Here is a 16,431-nt window from a genome sequence, read left to right as displayed (position 1 = left end):
TGTTGCACTTGTAAATAGGCAGGAACTGTGTTCTAAAGGGAATTTGTCACTAGGTATTTGCTGCCACATCAGATAACAGGGCAATATAGGGGGAAGAGATCCCAATTACAGCCATGTGTCACTAAGCTGCATGAAATCACTTTGATAACATCCCTGTTATTTCCTACAGATCTAGCCATTCTCAGGATGGTATAACAATACCAACACCACTGATTGGCAGCTTTCTGAATAAGTACATTGTACACAGAAAGTTGACATTGTCAAAAGGTTGCTAATCGGTGGTGGGCGCAGGGTTAAACAGAGCTCATGAATATGGAGGACTACCTGGCAACAGGTTTACTAGTCCTCTAAAGACAGACTCCTACAGTAATTTAATGAAAGCTATATTAAGCAGCCCAGTAAGTGATACATTGCTGGAATCAGGGTTTCCCTTTAAAGTAAGCCTTCATATACAACCCTAAATTAGGAAAAAATTGAAAATGAATAGACACATCAAAGGACTTACCTGCCTGAATGATCAGCTTAGCACACTCATTACATGGAAAGAGAGCCACATACATGATACAGCCCTTAACGTCGGCAGAGTTTTTGTTCATAATGGCATTCAGCTCAGCATGACAAACTTAAAAAGAAGGAAATAGACAGTTAAAGTGGTTTTCTGGTCTCAGAAGAAAAGTCTGCAGGCACTATTTAACTTGAGAATCGTGACAGTGTGCAATGAGCACACAGTCATGATTCCTCCATATTCCCCTTGAGAGGTGACATTACCACAGGTATGTTTTTGACATTTTAACAGTATGTGATTTCAAGTATGAAAATCAGTCACAGGACTGCCCACCCACACAGGGGAATTATGACAGTGCCACGTAGTGACTGTATGAGACGTTCACAATCTGCAGGTACATGGAGTGACTGAAGACTGTTCAGAGACTTCATAACTGCTTTGATGCAGGGTTAACACAAGGGTAAAATTTTTAATTTTTTTTTTTTTTTTTTTTTTTTAACATCAGCTTTATATGAAATGAGCAATGTGGTGACATCTCACCCTATGCCATAACATTATGATCGGTGGCTATCAGAACCCTCACCGATCCTGAGAATCGAGGGCTGCAGCATTGGTGTAACCCTTCATACCCTTATAAGATCTCTGCACATCTGCGTGGCCGGGAGAGACCTTGTGCAGGGGCAACAGTGCTAAGACAATGACAAATCCTCATTTTCTAATTTTGAGTGTCTCCCAAAAATCAAACACCTACCAAGTTATGGCAAATCCTAGTCATTGTGCATGCCAAAGTGGCTACATCCGCTTACATTGTAAGGCTGGTTTGAGATGTCTGTGTTTAAATCAGGTAACAGTCACACGCATGGTTATGGTCATACGTGTGTCACACGTGCAACAGTGTTTGAATACATGTGACAGGTACCGGAGAAAACACGGGTCTGTGAAATAAAAAGATTTTCCATATTTACCCGCTGTCTTTGGTTCTGCTGCCTCCAGCTCCTGACCCCCGCTCATTATATTCGATTATTCACCGCACTCAGGACCTGGAAGCCGGAGAATCGCTAGGTACAGCACCGCCGAAGACAGCACTGCGGGGACAGGTGAGTATTCTGCAAGCACAGTGACATCCAGGAGGTCATCAGAGTTCCCAATGAACTCTGATGACATCCGCGCTACAGCTTCACGGGTTTATCAGAGTTCATTGGGAACCGTGATGAGTTCCCGATGCTGTCCCGGTTTCCAGGTACATACACACACACACACGCTGTCCCCGGTAGTGAAGTCCCCAGCGCTGTCCCCAGCTCCACAAGGCACTGAATATTCAGTGAGTATAATGAGCAGGGGTCAGAAGCGGGAGGCAGCAGAGCCGGAGATAGCATCATTGGATACAGGTAAATATAGAAAATCTTTTAATTAAAACGAACAGTGTTTTGTCCGGTACCTGTCACATTGATGTAACATGGATCACATCAGTGTGCGATCTGTGTGACACCCGTTCTGCCGAAGGAAAAAAAAAACGGACATGCCTGCGTGTGCGGGACATGGACGTGTAAGTAACAGCAAATAATTAGATTGGTTCATGTGGCATCCGTGTTAAAATCGGATGTCACACGTACCTGAAACACGGATGTCTGAAACCAGCCTTAGGCTATGTGTCCACAGTAAAAGGTCCCTGCGGATTTTTTTGCCTGAAAATCCGCAACTTTCGCGGCAAATCCGCACCCGCGGATTTGCCGCGGATTTACCGCGGATTTACCGCGGATTTGCCGCGGATTTTATTTTTTTTTTTTTCCCCATTCAAAACAGAAAATCCGCACCAAATCCGCACCAAACAATTGACATGCTGCAGTTTGTTCCGCATCAAAATCCGCGGCAAAATCCGCAGCGGAAAAATCCGCAGCATGGGCACAGCATTTCCAAAATGCCATTGAAATGGCTGGGGAGTAGCTGTGCTGCAGATTTTCGGCAAATCCGCGCTAAATCCGCGTCAAAATCCGCGTCAAATCCGCGATAAATCCTGTAGCGTGGGCACATAGCCTAAAAGTGACTTTCAGCTCACCTAAAAACCCCAATTTGCCCCAGTCAGTCAGAATTCAAGTTACATAAGTCATAAGAAGACTGGAGCAACACTGAAAACTAGGAAAGAAGGCATTGGGTAAATATGTTACTGCACCTACTGTACACTACACACATTTAGAAAGGTTTAGGAAATAGTTTGTGCGCAGGTGGTAAGTGAAATATACCTCTGTAGTTGTGGGGTTCTTCAGCCCGTTGCACACTGCTGGCATTCACGGTCCAAATACCGAGCAATGTCCAGATGGGCTGCAGGTCTCCAGACATGGCCCCATACAGGACTATGAGGCTGTCAAGTTTAGGTCAGGAGACATGAGGCCGGTCTGGACATTGTGGTTTTTACTCACAGCATGAATGTTAAAAGTGTTACACCGGACTTCCTTACATACTGTGGCAAATACATGGGGCAGAGATGTACACGGCTCAGATAAAGAACAGTATGTGACGAGGAGGACACCATTCAGTATTGATCATTGATATATGGTATTGGGAAGCTACACCTGATTGAAAACAGGGCCCTGTTTGGAAGAAATAGGAGGTTAGGGTGTCACTAAAGGGTTTACATGGGGATGGCCCTAGAGCAGGAGAGGGAAAGTAATGTTCCAGAGGGGCCACATACTGTAAGTGACAGTGACAGGTGTGAAGAGCTGAACACAGGCTAAAATTAATTCTGTTCAATAATATCATAACAATTCTTTTATATTAATATTAATTGTAGAACTTAACGTTGAGCATAATTAAAGGGGTTGTCCGACATAACAAAAATGTTTGAGTTTAAGCTAATCTGTGCTGTATTGTCATATTAATCACCCCTACATTGTTATTTTTTGTTTTCTAACTTTTGTTCCTCTTGAATTATACCTTTATTCTGTGCAGCTTCTTGTTTACATTCAGCTCCAGCAAACATGACCACTTCCTGTGCAAAACCTCCCAGTCACAGCTGGCACCGCCCGGCCTCAGTGTCCAGCCCCACCCCAGTGTCCAGCCGCACCCTCTGCCCGCCCCCTGCACACACATTCCCTGTCAGTATATTCTGCCCCAGCACTGACCTCTCATCACTACAGGGCAGGACACTACAGGGCAGGACACTACACTACAGCATTGCAAATAACAGCCCCACATCGGGCTCTGCACCGCATACACACACACACACACACACACACACACACACACACACACACACACACACACACACACACACCACCCCATAGGGGGTACATACTCACCCGTCATCGGTCCCCGCCGCTCCTGCACGTTCGCGCGCTGTCTGTGCTCTAGACATATCAGCACAGTGGTGACTTCACCGCTGTGCTGAAGAGAGCACAGACAGCGGGAGGGACAGTGATGAGAAGCAGCGCTGCGCTGCTTCTCATCAGCACTTTCAAATGTACCGGCATCGGTGATGCCGGTATATTTGAATGTGTGATCCTGAGCAGGGGGGCCGGTGCTGGAGCTGACACCACGGCAGCCACCGCCAGGTCACGGACCCCCCACAGCAGTGCAGGGGGAGGTGCGGGGGAATGTGTGGGAGGGTGCAGGGAAGGGGGGCGGGGCTCATCGCACTGTACAGCCCAGCAGGGAGGCGACATGTTGTTTCCACATTTGCATGTCAACATGGCCCTGCCCATGTAGACATGAAATGACCGGAAGCAGCAAAATCGCGGCAGGAGCGGTCACATGACCGCTCTGAGCCGGGGGAGAGGGGCTGACAGCAGGGCAGGTAAGTGGTCTCTATCTACTTACCTGCCCCAATGTAGCCCAATAGGGAAATAATAAAAAAAAAGCAAATTAAGCCGGATAACCCCTTTAAGTATGCAGTCATCCGTCTTATATAGTATTAGTCTACACACACCCCTCCTTATATACATGATCGCCACATAGCCTCCTAAATACAGCATGAGCCATCATATAACCCCCTATAATCATGCAAACATCTTAGACCTAAAAAAAAAAAAAAAAAAAAAAAAAAGGACAACCCCATACCCTCCTATTCACCCAGCGCTCTGCTTTCGTCTCCAGTGTACTGTGACATCATCATGTCTGCTGTTGCTGTCCCACAAGCTGATTGGTAGAAGACAGAGCCGGCTGCTCTTTCCTCCACTAATATATTCACAGCTATCTGCATCTTTAGGACGCAGGGAGCGGGAATATCAGGAAACGGGGCAGTGAAGGGCATGGTGTGTAAGTGGGCTGGACTGCAACAGCCACAGGGCCAGATCAGTCCGCCCTGGCCACTTTGCCCAGCCCTGGCCTACAGTATTGCGAAAGGCATTTACTCCTCACCCAATTTCTTCTATTATATTATTTCTAACCTGTCACACTTAAACTTATCTTAAACTTAGTTGTCTTTAGGTACCGTCACACTAAGCGACGCTCCAGCGATTCCACCAGCAACCTGACCTGGCAGGGATCGCTGGAGCGTCGCTACACGGGTTGCTGGTGAGCTGTCACACAGGCAGATCTCACCAGCAACGACGCGTGGAAGCGATGCTGCGCTTGGTAACTAAGGTAAATATCGGATAACCAACCAGATATTTACCTTGGTTACCAGTGCACACCGCTTAGCGCTGGCTCCCTGCACTCCTAGCCAGAGTACATATTGGGTTAATTACCCGATGTGTAGTCTTGCTACGTGAGCAGGGAGCCAGCACTGACAGCATGAGAGCGGCGGACGCTGGTAATGAAGGTAAATATCGGGTAACCAAGGAAAGGGCTTCTTGGTTACCCGCGTCCGCAGAAGCCGGCTCCCTGCTCACTGCACATTCAGTTGTTGCTCTCTCCCTGGTCCAGGACATTCAGCAACAACCAGCGACCTCACAGCAGGGGCCAGGTTGTTGCTGGATGTCACACACAGCAACATCGCTAGCAACATCGCTGCTACATCACAAAATTAGTGCCTCAGCAGCGATGTTGCTAGCGATGTTGCTTAGTGAGACGTGGCCTTTTCTCCAACTCAAAGACAAAATGCAGCTTCTCCATATACTCAAGACAAACATTCAAAACATTTTTATCACTCATGTGAAAAGGGGATTGCCCTCCAAACCTAGTAACTGGCGGTGCCACCCTCACAAATCCAAGCTTTTACTACCATGCAATGTCTCTCGTACGTGTGGAGGACTTTTGAATTGTTTTAACTGCCCATTTAAAGTCTTGGTAAAGTGTCCTTCTGAGATGCAAGTCAGGGCATTGTCTTGGACTTCTAAACCTCCACTGTTCCTGCTACATAACCCAACTGTGCTTGAGACTCAGGTGATGATTAGGGCAGAGCAGATCTGAACTGTAAAAGTCCGGATCCATGCGGTTTCAAAGATTTCCGGGTGCCAGATCTGGAATTCCAGGTGCACAATCCGGATCCGGCACCGGCGAAAAATAATTGAAAAATAAAGAAAAGAACAGCGTTTCATACTTACACATGCGGCGGCCGGATGCGGTGTCTGCCGCATGCAGCGTCCATAGGCATGCATTGCATATCGCGCTGCATCGGCCGGATGCGGCGCGATGCGGGTTTTTTTGCCGGACAAAAAAACGTGCCAGGCAACGTTCCATCCGGCTTCCGCATCGGCTAAATCTGCCGCATGAAGCAAAAACCGGATGGAACGCAAGCCCATGTGGCACAATACGGCACTAATGTAAGTCTATGCAAAAAAAACGCATCCGGCGGCAAAAAAAAAAAAAAAAAAAAAGGTTGCGTTTTTTCTGCAAAGCGCCGGATTGTGCCGCACAGGAAAAACCAGATGTGTGAAAGCAGCCTTAGGCATCTGTATCTAAATCACTTTAGAACAGGGCATCATGAATTGCATTTGTGAGACCTTCAAGCTGTCTCACATTGCCAGACAGATTCTATTTAAAAGGGAACTTGTAAGAAGATTTTTGCTATATAAAAATAGAACCCTCTCCAAATTGTGAAACAAAATTCCATACTTGTATTGGAAGATTAAATGCCAAATCCAAGAACAGTGTGATAAAATTCAAAACTTGACCCTTAGATGATCGGATGTAGTAACCAGTGACCATAGGTAGCATTGAGCAATGCATTTCAGACGCCTGTGTCCTTTGTCAAAGCTTTGGAATTTAATCTTGCAATAAAAGTTTGGAATTTTTATTTACCATTTGGAATTGGAGTGCAACCATTTTGGGATCATCTTCGCGATCTCAGAGCATCTGTCCTTGATCCATGGGCAATATGAGCTGGCTTTTTCTAGCTTTTTGCTATGTAAGCAGAGAGCAGCATGATGTAGTGGCTGAGAGCCTAATTCCAGCGATATATCACTTACTAGCCTGGGTGTTGCTGTTCAATAAAATTTGTTTTATCAACATGAGATTATCAACCAAAGGACTAAGCTTATCGTATAAGAAAGAAAAATATATAGCACTCACCGGATCTTTGCTGTGCAAGGTGCAGTTTATTCAATGGTGGAGGTTACATGTGTGGAGAGGGCTGGTAGGGGAGGGAGTACATGCCGTACGTGTCAGACGACGGCCGTTTCACACTTCTCCAGTGCTTCAGCTGAAGCACTGTACAGAGTTCACAAAAAGATGCCAATTAGTGGTGTGGGCATAGATATACAGAGCTTAGCATTCACAGCACAGCTAGCTCTGCGGTAGAGAAAACAAGGATTATATCAAATGGCAGCATGCTGACCAGAAAGTGACATCACTGGAATCAGGCTCTGTCTCAACACTGCAAAAACTTTGAGCCAGATTCCCTTTAAGTGAGATAGAGATTTAAGCAGGTCAATTGAATTTGATTAAAGGGAATCTGTCTCCAGATTTTTGCTAACTCATCTAAGAGCAGCATGATGTATGACAAAGAACCTGAATCCAGCAACTTACAACTTATTGGGCTGGTTGCTGCAGCTTTGTAAAAGAGAAAAAAAAAAAAAAATTATATCTATCCATCTATCTATCTATCTGCTGCAGATCTAGCAGTACTCTGAAAGCCGACCTCAGTATAACTCTGCCCACACAACAGATCGGCAGCTTTCTACCTATGTAAACAGAATGATGCCAGTCAGTGGTGGTGAGGGCTTAAACAGAGCTCATAAACATACATGTAATTGTCACCAGGTTTACTAGTCCACTTGTCCAAATCTCCAGCTGATAAAACAAGTTTTATCAAAATTACAGCAAACTACTCAGGCAGTAAGTGATAGGTGGAATCAGGGTCTCTGCTCCTAGTTTTTCAGCAATAAAATGCTTACTCCGGCCCTCAGCCCTGCTTTACGCGTTTCAGACCTTGGTTCTTAAGCCTGCTTTACACGTTGCAATTTCGCATACGATATCATATGCGATTTGCAACGCCCCCATCGTACATGCGGCACGTTCAATTTGTTGAACGTGCCACACAAACGATTAACCCCCGTCACACGTACTTACCCGTCCATACGACCTCTATGTGGGCGGCGAATATCCACTTCCTGGAGTGGGAGGGACGTTCGGCGTCACATCGACGTCACACAGCAACCGTCCAATAGATGCGCAGGGGCGGACCTGAGCGGGACGTAAACATCCCGCCCACCTCCTTTCTTACGTATTACCGGCCCCGGGTACGATGAACAATCTGACGTTCAATCCATGAGGAATGAATGACGTGCGTGCGATGAACGTTTTAACGTTCAATCGCACATAGCTGTTACACACTGCAATGTACCTTACGATGCCGGATGCGCGTCACTTACGACGTGAACCCGCCGACACATCGTAAGATACATTGCAGCGTGTAAAGCTGGCTTTACTCATGGGGCCCGGAGTACTCATTTTAATGCCTGTATTTTAATGCTTCAATGAAGGAATATATTTTTATGAAGAATGGAATGCAGGATCAATCACTTCATTTGAATTGTGGTTGTGGACACCAGCCACAACGATCCGAGCATCTGTGGATCCATTTGGACTAAGTGGTGAGCTGTTCTCTTTCTTTTTGCTTATGCTACTACTTTAGATTGCTCTCAGATTAGATGGGGAAAAAAAAACATTGAAACATTGAAGAGTGGCAAATATATAAAAATAGATGAAATTGGGAAAGAGGGGGCAGAGGGTAATACTTTTCCACATCTTCTAACATTGTACAAGTCTATATTATATTTCTAGTTCTGTTGTGGTTTGATGATCAGTCTAACATCGCATACTGCTCGATTCTCTCAATCACTGACCGCTGTCAAAGATCAAAACTAGTTACAGCTAAAGCCAAAATTTAGAATAGGCTACACAGGGAACGGCCTTATAGAAAAGGGAGCAGAGTACATAAACTTGGTATTCTAGACAGGAGAAATTTCACATCAAATTGTATCATGTAATCATGACAACTGTGCCACCACAACATTTTCTCCACTCGTATACAATTCTAATGAAAGATTGCCTTTAAAGTTGCAAATGCCTAAAGGTATCATCTGTTTTTGTTATACGAGCGCTGCGGTCCTCATCAGCTTATGCAGAGGACATTTCATTATGTTCACAAAGCCTTTGTGACCAATTCCCACTGACAAACACAATTTAACATATAAAGGAGTTCCAGAAATAAAAATATATATACTGGAGCGGGAAAGTCACAATCCCCATTCCATCTACACAGAACCCAGCTGTGGCGCCTTATGAATGTGCTGAGTGAAATATTAGATTGCCACATCCAAGCTTTTTACTAGAGCACAAATTCCATTTTAGCAATTTGGAGGCAGAATAAATGATAACAGCTTATTAAGAAGTGCAAGAAGTTATTCTTCCCACCCTCGATCTCACTGGATGTAGTTAAGTTTTTATGATTCATGCCAACTAAAAAGGGGAAAGACAAAATGTGACCTTATATCTTGCTTATAAAAAGGTCTAAGCAAAAAGTATGACTGAGGCCATGTTCACATTTCCATTGTTTCCCAGTCGCCCAACAAACCCCTCTGATTTTTAGAATGGAGTCCATTAAGTTCCATTGAGGTTATCATGCAGAATAACCCGGCATGGGTGCCAAATGGAGCCCAGCCAGTCTTTCAGCTGAAAGGTTATGGACATCTTCACCATAATATGTGCTTTTTTAATGCACTCTTTATTCATTTTGCAATCCCCATGATATAAAGTTTGCTCCTAGTCTCAGGATTTTTCTCGAGGTTGTTTCGCCCCCAGAAACAAATCCTGGATGTGAGGTCTGTGTCCAGGACGCTGCTGCCCTTACCAGCTCTCGTGTACAAACAGTGCTCAAATTCTGAACTTATCCTACTGCGCCCCATGAGGGGTCTCTTCTATCTTGTACTGACAAACACATGAGGATTAGATCACCGTCCTCCCTCCCCATGAGCAGTCTGTCAAAGTTTCCATATTGTGCTGTACAGCTGTACCACACCCTCCCCATCTCACACATACATAATATACACATTTCAATATATATATGGAAGCACTAGTGTCTGTAACCTTATAGTGCTGTACGGTACACCTTCAGTGCACTAATACTGTAACTATTTAGCACACTAATTCAGGAGAACTGCACATTAAGATTGGATAAACTCACTACTTCGGTGAGATTAACCCCTTATCGCCATTAAACCAAAGTCTTAGCTGCCTATGAATTGAGCGAGCCCAAGAGCCGATGCCGAACCTTCCTTAGGCCTCATTGACACGTCAATATTTTTGCATCAGCGTTTGTATGCCAAAGCCAGTGTGGAGCTTACAGGAAAATTATTTGAAGGATTGACACCCATTTTGTAATTTGGAGACACTCCTGGTTTTGGCATACAAATACTGATGAAATAATGTATGAATGAGGACTAACGCTGGTTTCACATCTCCGGTATTCTGCCGCACTGCCGGATCCGACACAAATACAGTACAGTTCGTTGGCATCACAGCAAGGTCCAGTCACATGCTCCAGTCACATAGCAGCATGTGACTGGAGCTTGCCGCGATGCCAACGAACTGTATTGAACTGTACTGCATTTGTGACGGATCTGGATTTGCAGCAAAATACCGCTGATGTGAAACCAGCCTAACAGCTGCAATCAGAGCCAAGCTCTGATCAATGCTGTTAACTACTTAAATGCTACTGTCAATCCCTTTCTTTGTGCCCATTGGCCTCCCTACAGTGTGATCAAAAGACATTTATGGTTCTTCATGAAAGCTGGAGACCTGCTGAAATCCCCCATGGTTGCCACATCCATATTCCTGAGAAGCTAAGCCATAGTATAGCCATACTACAATAATTTGTTATTGCAGTACATATCATAAGTAATCACAGGCTCAAGTCCCCCAAGGAGCCTGAAAGAAAACAATATATACTCACAGATACACACATTTAAGTTTGTTATTGTTGGAATTGTACTGACCTGAACAGTCATTTTTACTGCCTTAAAATTAAAGCCTAAAATAAAATGGCAGAACTGCATAGGTTTTATTTTCCCACCTTATGACCTCACAACCTCCCCTCATCTCATTTTGTAGAACTGTATGGAATTTTTTTGTCTCATTTCAAACAGGAACTGATCCCAAAAAAAGCCATAAGGCTCATATTGACGGAAAAAATAAAAAAAGTTGAAGCTCTAGGAAGACAAGAACGAGCAAGAGTGGAAAAATTGCCCTGTCGCTAAAAGACAAGTCAAATAGCAAAGCTGCAAAAGAACAGACATTTTTTTTTTCTTTAAAGTCTCATTGTACTATATAATTTCTGTAATAGCTGCTCAGCCATCACACGTCACATCCAACACGAGATGGAGATGCCAACTATAGTGAAAAGATGACAACCCTTGGAAATCTGGAGCAGAACACACATTTTTGAACATAATGTGAAGTTTCGTTAACTACATTTATTCTCCTCCTCATGTTTTTTTAAACTGTATGAAACTTGTCTCCAATCCCATTGCACATGTACAAGCTGGGGACAATGTATACATACCATATGGATATTTAGTGTCCAGCCAATCACTTGCAGTTCTAGCCCATGGGAGGGCATCATCGTGACAGCCATTGGGCATTCCATTATACCCAATACCAACTATCTTGTTTTCTGGGTTTACAATACATGCGCCGACCTAAAAAGGGAAGAAGACGACAATCAGGATCTAGAAATATAATTGTTGATATTAGTGATCTCCAGGTCAACTAAAGCTGACCTACTGCAAATAGTAGTTATCACCTCACTATAAAAATTCCACTGAAAGCACAGAAAATGAAGTAACGACAGAAATCCCAGAGTATTGAATTAAATTTTGCATAAAAGAAATAAAAAAAAAAAAAAAAAAATATAAATATAAATATATTATATTATATATAATATATATGCCTTAGTCTGTGTCTGTCTGTCTTGCTCCAATATTCTGTCCTTACCGCGACAAGCGACTCATTGGCCGCTCGCCTCGGCTCCGCCCCCCGCACGGATTGGCCGCTCGGCTCCGCCCCCCGCACGGATTGGCCGCTTGCCCAGGCTCCACCCCCCACACGGATTGGCCTCTCGCCCCGGCCCCCTGCACGCATTGGCAACTCGGCCACACCCCGCCCCCCTCACGCATTGCACGCTCGCTCTGGCCCCGCCCCCCACACGCATTCCCCGAACCGATAGGAGCGCCGACTCCCATGTCAGTGCTGTACCCCCGGGAGCCCACATCAGCGTACGCCGCCAACCCAGCCGACACATACCCTCGCATTGCTGGGGTTGCCGGCGTACGCTGGTGTGGGCTCCCGTGCAAGCGGGGTACGCTGGTAACCATGTAATATTGTGTAGCATGGAGCGTACACCGGCTCCCAGGTGAGCACATCAAGGTCCTGCAGCGGCGGAACACACACACACATAAGGACACACACACATCAGATCGCATCCACATACTCACAACATCCCGTGATATCGCTTGCTTCTCGGCGGCGATTCTGTGCGTGCAGTGACCTTCCAGGACCTGCCGGAGGATCACATGGCCGGAAGCATGTGGTATCTCTGGATGTTGTGATTTTGTGAGCGCGTCTGTGCGACATCGTCAGTGTGTGTGTGTGAGTGTATGCAATCGGATGTGTGTGAGTGTGTTCTGATGTGTGAGTGTGCGTGAATGTATGCGATCGGATCTGTGAGTGTCGTCAGAGGAGCACGGCGTGCAGCACAGCTGCTGGGACCGCCCACCGGTGGGCACAGGGAGAAGTGGGGTGTGTGTATGTGTGAGTGTATGCGATCAGATGTTTGCGTGTATGTCTGATGTGTGACTGTGGAGCACGATGGGGAGTGCGCAGCATGGGGGATGGAGCACGATGGGGAGTGCGCAGCATGGGGTTGCGCAGCATGGGAGATGGAGCACGATGGGGAGTGCGCAGCATGGGGGATGGAGCACGATGGGGGGTGCACACCTCCCCCCAAAACACGCACACACAGACACCCACACACGCACTGCACAACACACCACACACTGGGAACCACAAACACTGCCCTACACAGACACCCACACAAACGCCGCACACACACACAAACGCCGCACACACACAAATATACGCACATACCGCACAACACACACATTGCACAAAACATACCTCCCACCAAAACACACACAGCGCTCCACAAACAACGCAACACGACTCACCCCCCGCCACACCCAGAACTAAAATTATATTATATATAAAGACGCAGTGACTCAAATAGTCCGATCCAAAGAGCTTTATTGTCCTTGCTGTACATGTAAATTCATCCGGAACACAGCCGGGTTATGCACCGTCCATACGGGTCCCCGTCACACAGGCACCCCTTGCCGTAGGAGACGGTCTTACGATGCCCCGTTCGGCTGTTCCAGGAGGGTCCACAAACTTATAAGCGCTCCACGCCGGCCTGGAGCTTTTCCAGGCTTCCGGCTCTGCAGCTTACAGAGCAGACTCTATTACAAGTTCATAGTGGAAGTTAACCACTTTCCTTACTCTCAGGCCCCTGCCAGCAGACACCTCTAGCTGAGGTTCCCTCGCGGCCCTAGGGCCCTCTGCAGACCACTGGGACTGGGTCTCCTCCAGGAGAGGCTCGGCCTTACAGCCCTCGTCTGGCTGCACTCACCTCAGTCTTAATAACGGAGTCCTGTGCTCAGCCTCCACACAGGTTGCGCCCTGCAGAGTTCTCGGCTCTGCTCTCACTCTCCCAGCACACACGCTGGAAGTCTAGAGCTAGTCTCTATCTAGACTGCCCTAGACACACTCCACCCAGGTTCTGAGACTGGATTGCTTTAACCCCTCGAGCCACACCCACAGGTGGAGGTCTGTGAATCTCAGCCCTGCAGAGCACCTTGGGATTATTAAAGGGAACCTGACCCTTATGTGTAGCAAGAAGCCTTTGTGGACTACAAGTCCCATAGCAACCTTTTTCGTCTAGATATCGCAGATACCTTCTCCACTGTGACATATAGCGACCATTTACCACGTTGGTGGTCGCTACGTCACACACATACACATATACACACACACACACACACACACACACACACACATACATACATACATACACATACATACATACACACACGCACATATATACACAGTGCCTACAAGTAGTATTCAACCCCCTGCAGATTTAGCAGGTTTGATAGGATACAAATAAGTTAGAGCCTGCAAACTTCAAACAAGAGTAGGATTTATTAACAGAAGCATAAATCTTACAAACCAACAAGTTATGTTGCTCAGTTAAATTTTAATAAATTTTCAACATAAAAGTGTGGGTCAATTATTATTCAACCCCTAGGTTTAATATTTTGTGGAATAACCCTTGTTTGCAATTACACCTAATAATCGTCTTTTATAAGACCTGATCAGGCCGGCACAGGTCTCTGGAGTTATCTTGGCCCACTCCTCCATGCAGATCTTCTCCAAGTTATCTAGGTTCTTTGGGTGTCTCATGTGGACTTTAATCTTGAGCTCCTTCCACAAGTTTTCAATTGGGTTAAGGTCAGGAGACTGACTAGGCCACTGCAACACCTTGATTTTTTTCCCTCTTGAACCAGGCCTTGGTTTTCTTGGCTGTGTGCTTTGGGTCGTTGTCTTGTTGGAAGATGAAATGACGACCCATCTTAAGATCCTTGATGGAGGAGCGCAGGTTCTTGGCCAAAATCTCCAGGTAGGTCGTGCTATCCATCTTCCCATGGATGCGGACCAGATGGCCAGGCCCCTTGGCTGAGAAACAGCCCCACAGCATGATGCTGCCACCACCATGCTTGACTGTAGGGATGGTATTCTTGGGGTCGTATGCAGTGCCATCCAGTCTCCAAAGGTCACGTGTGTGGTTGGCACCAAAGATCTCGATCTTGGTCTCATCAGACCAGAGAACCTTGAACCAGTCTGTCTCAGAGTCCTCCAAGTGATCATGAGCAAACTGTAGACGAGCCTTGACATGACGCTTTGAAAGTAAAAGGTACCTTACGGGCTCGTCTGGAACGGAGACCATTGCGGAGGAGTACGTTACTTATGGCATTGACTGAAACCAATGTCCCCACTGCCATGAGATCTTCCCGGAGCTCCTTCCTTGTTGTCCTTGGGTTAGCCTTGACTCTTCGGACAAGCCTGGCCTCGGCACGGGTGGAAACTTTCAAAGGCTGTCCAGGCCGTGGAAGGCTAACAGTAGTTCCATAAGCCTTCCACTTCCGGATGATGCTCCCAACAGTGGAGACAGGTAGGCCCAACTCATTGGAAAGGGTTTTGTACCCCTTGCCAGCCTTGTGACCCTCCACGATCTTGTCTCTGATAGCCTTGGAATGCTCCTTTGTCTTTCCCATGTTGACCAAGTATGAGTGCTGTTCACAAGTTTGGGGAGGGTCTTAATTAGTCAGAAAAGGCTGGAAAAAGAGATAATTAATCCAAACATGTGAAGCTCATTGTTCTTTGTGCCTGAAATACTTCTTAATACTTTAGGGGAACCAAACAGAATTCTTGTGGTTTGAGGGGTTGAATAATAAATGACCCTCTGAATAAACTTTTCACAATTTAAAAAAAAAATAAAAAAAGAAATAACATTCTTTTTTGCTGCAGTGCATTTCACACTTCCAGGTTGATCTACAGTCCAAATGTCACAATGCCAAGTTAATTCCGAATGTGTAAACCTGCTAAATCTGCAGGGGGTTGAATACTACTTGTAGGCACTGTATATGTCAAAAATCATACATTAACTACACTATGTAAATTCTAGAATACCCGATGCATAGAATTGGGCCACCTTCTAGTGTAATAAATATATATATATTATATATTATATATAGTGCTACACATTGTCTCACAAACATGTTAAACCTTGTTAAGATGAAAAGATTTTTCCTTTTTTTTTCCTAAAAAGGCAGAATAACTCAATGAAGGACTATATAAAACATACCACCCAGGCTATGGACAATATATAACCATTGTGTGAATATGTCCATTAGGTTATAGGATTCCGCACCATTACATAGTGAATGATATATAGGCACACTGGATATACTGTCCACAGCCCTGGATGGTATGTTTATTGCCATCCATTCAGTAACTCTGCTTTTTTTTATTTTTTAATATAAAAATCAAATAACTAGAAAATAAATAAAGATTGAAATATTTGTGAAACATTGTGTAGTATCATCTTTTTTCTTCGGATTAATTTATTGACATTAAAGGTGCGTCTCCACCTTTACGCTGATAAAATTTGCTACAGTAATAATCACTTGGTCTTAAATATTTTGTAACAAAGCAGTTTTCAAATAGGAAGGTAATGGGGAAATTCTGAAAGGGGGGCTGCCACTGATCTCTGCACTTCCAGAAAGTTACAGACTCTCCCAGCAGCTGCCACTAGAGGGAGCCAGATATTTTAACGATTCCACTGAGTTCAAAGGTGCGGTGGTTGTAAGGAATCTTTCGTAGAACATCTCCTAGTGGTGACTGTGGGGATCATTGAAAGTGACCTGTTTGACTCA

The 16,431-nt window shown here is 45.4% G+C and overlaps 1 protein-coding gene across 3 annotated transcripts in view; it reads right to left on the bottom strand.

Annotated features, from left to right (window-relative positions):
• DCTD (dCMP deaminase) overlaps positions 1 to 16,431 on the bottom strand; it is a 43,336-nt gene that overhangs the window by 4,397 nt on the left and 22,508 nt on the right. For all 3 annotated transcript variants that reach the window (XM_075334767.1, XM_075334760.1, XM_075334776.1), the window contains exons 3-4: positions 11,445 to 11,580; positions 506 to 622 (exon numbers count right to left, since the gene is read on the bottom strand). In XM_075334767.1, the coding sequence (XP_075190882.1) occupies positions 506 to 622; positions 11,445 to 11,580 (253 nt within the window). The remainder of the gene's footprint in view (positions 1 to 505; positions 623 to 11,444; positions 11,581 to 16,431) is intronic.

The sequence above is a fragment of the Anomaloglossus baeobatrachus genome, chromosome 1 (genome assembly GCF_048569485.1).
Source record: "Anomaloglossus baeobatrachus isolate aAnoBae1 chromosome 1, aAnoBae1.hap1, whole genome shotgun sequence".
NCBI lineage: Eukaryota > Metazoa > Chordata > Amphibia > Anura > Aromobatidae > Anomaloglossus > Anomaloglossus baeobatrachus.
This window is presented reverse-complemented; position numbering and strand designations above follow the sequence as displayed.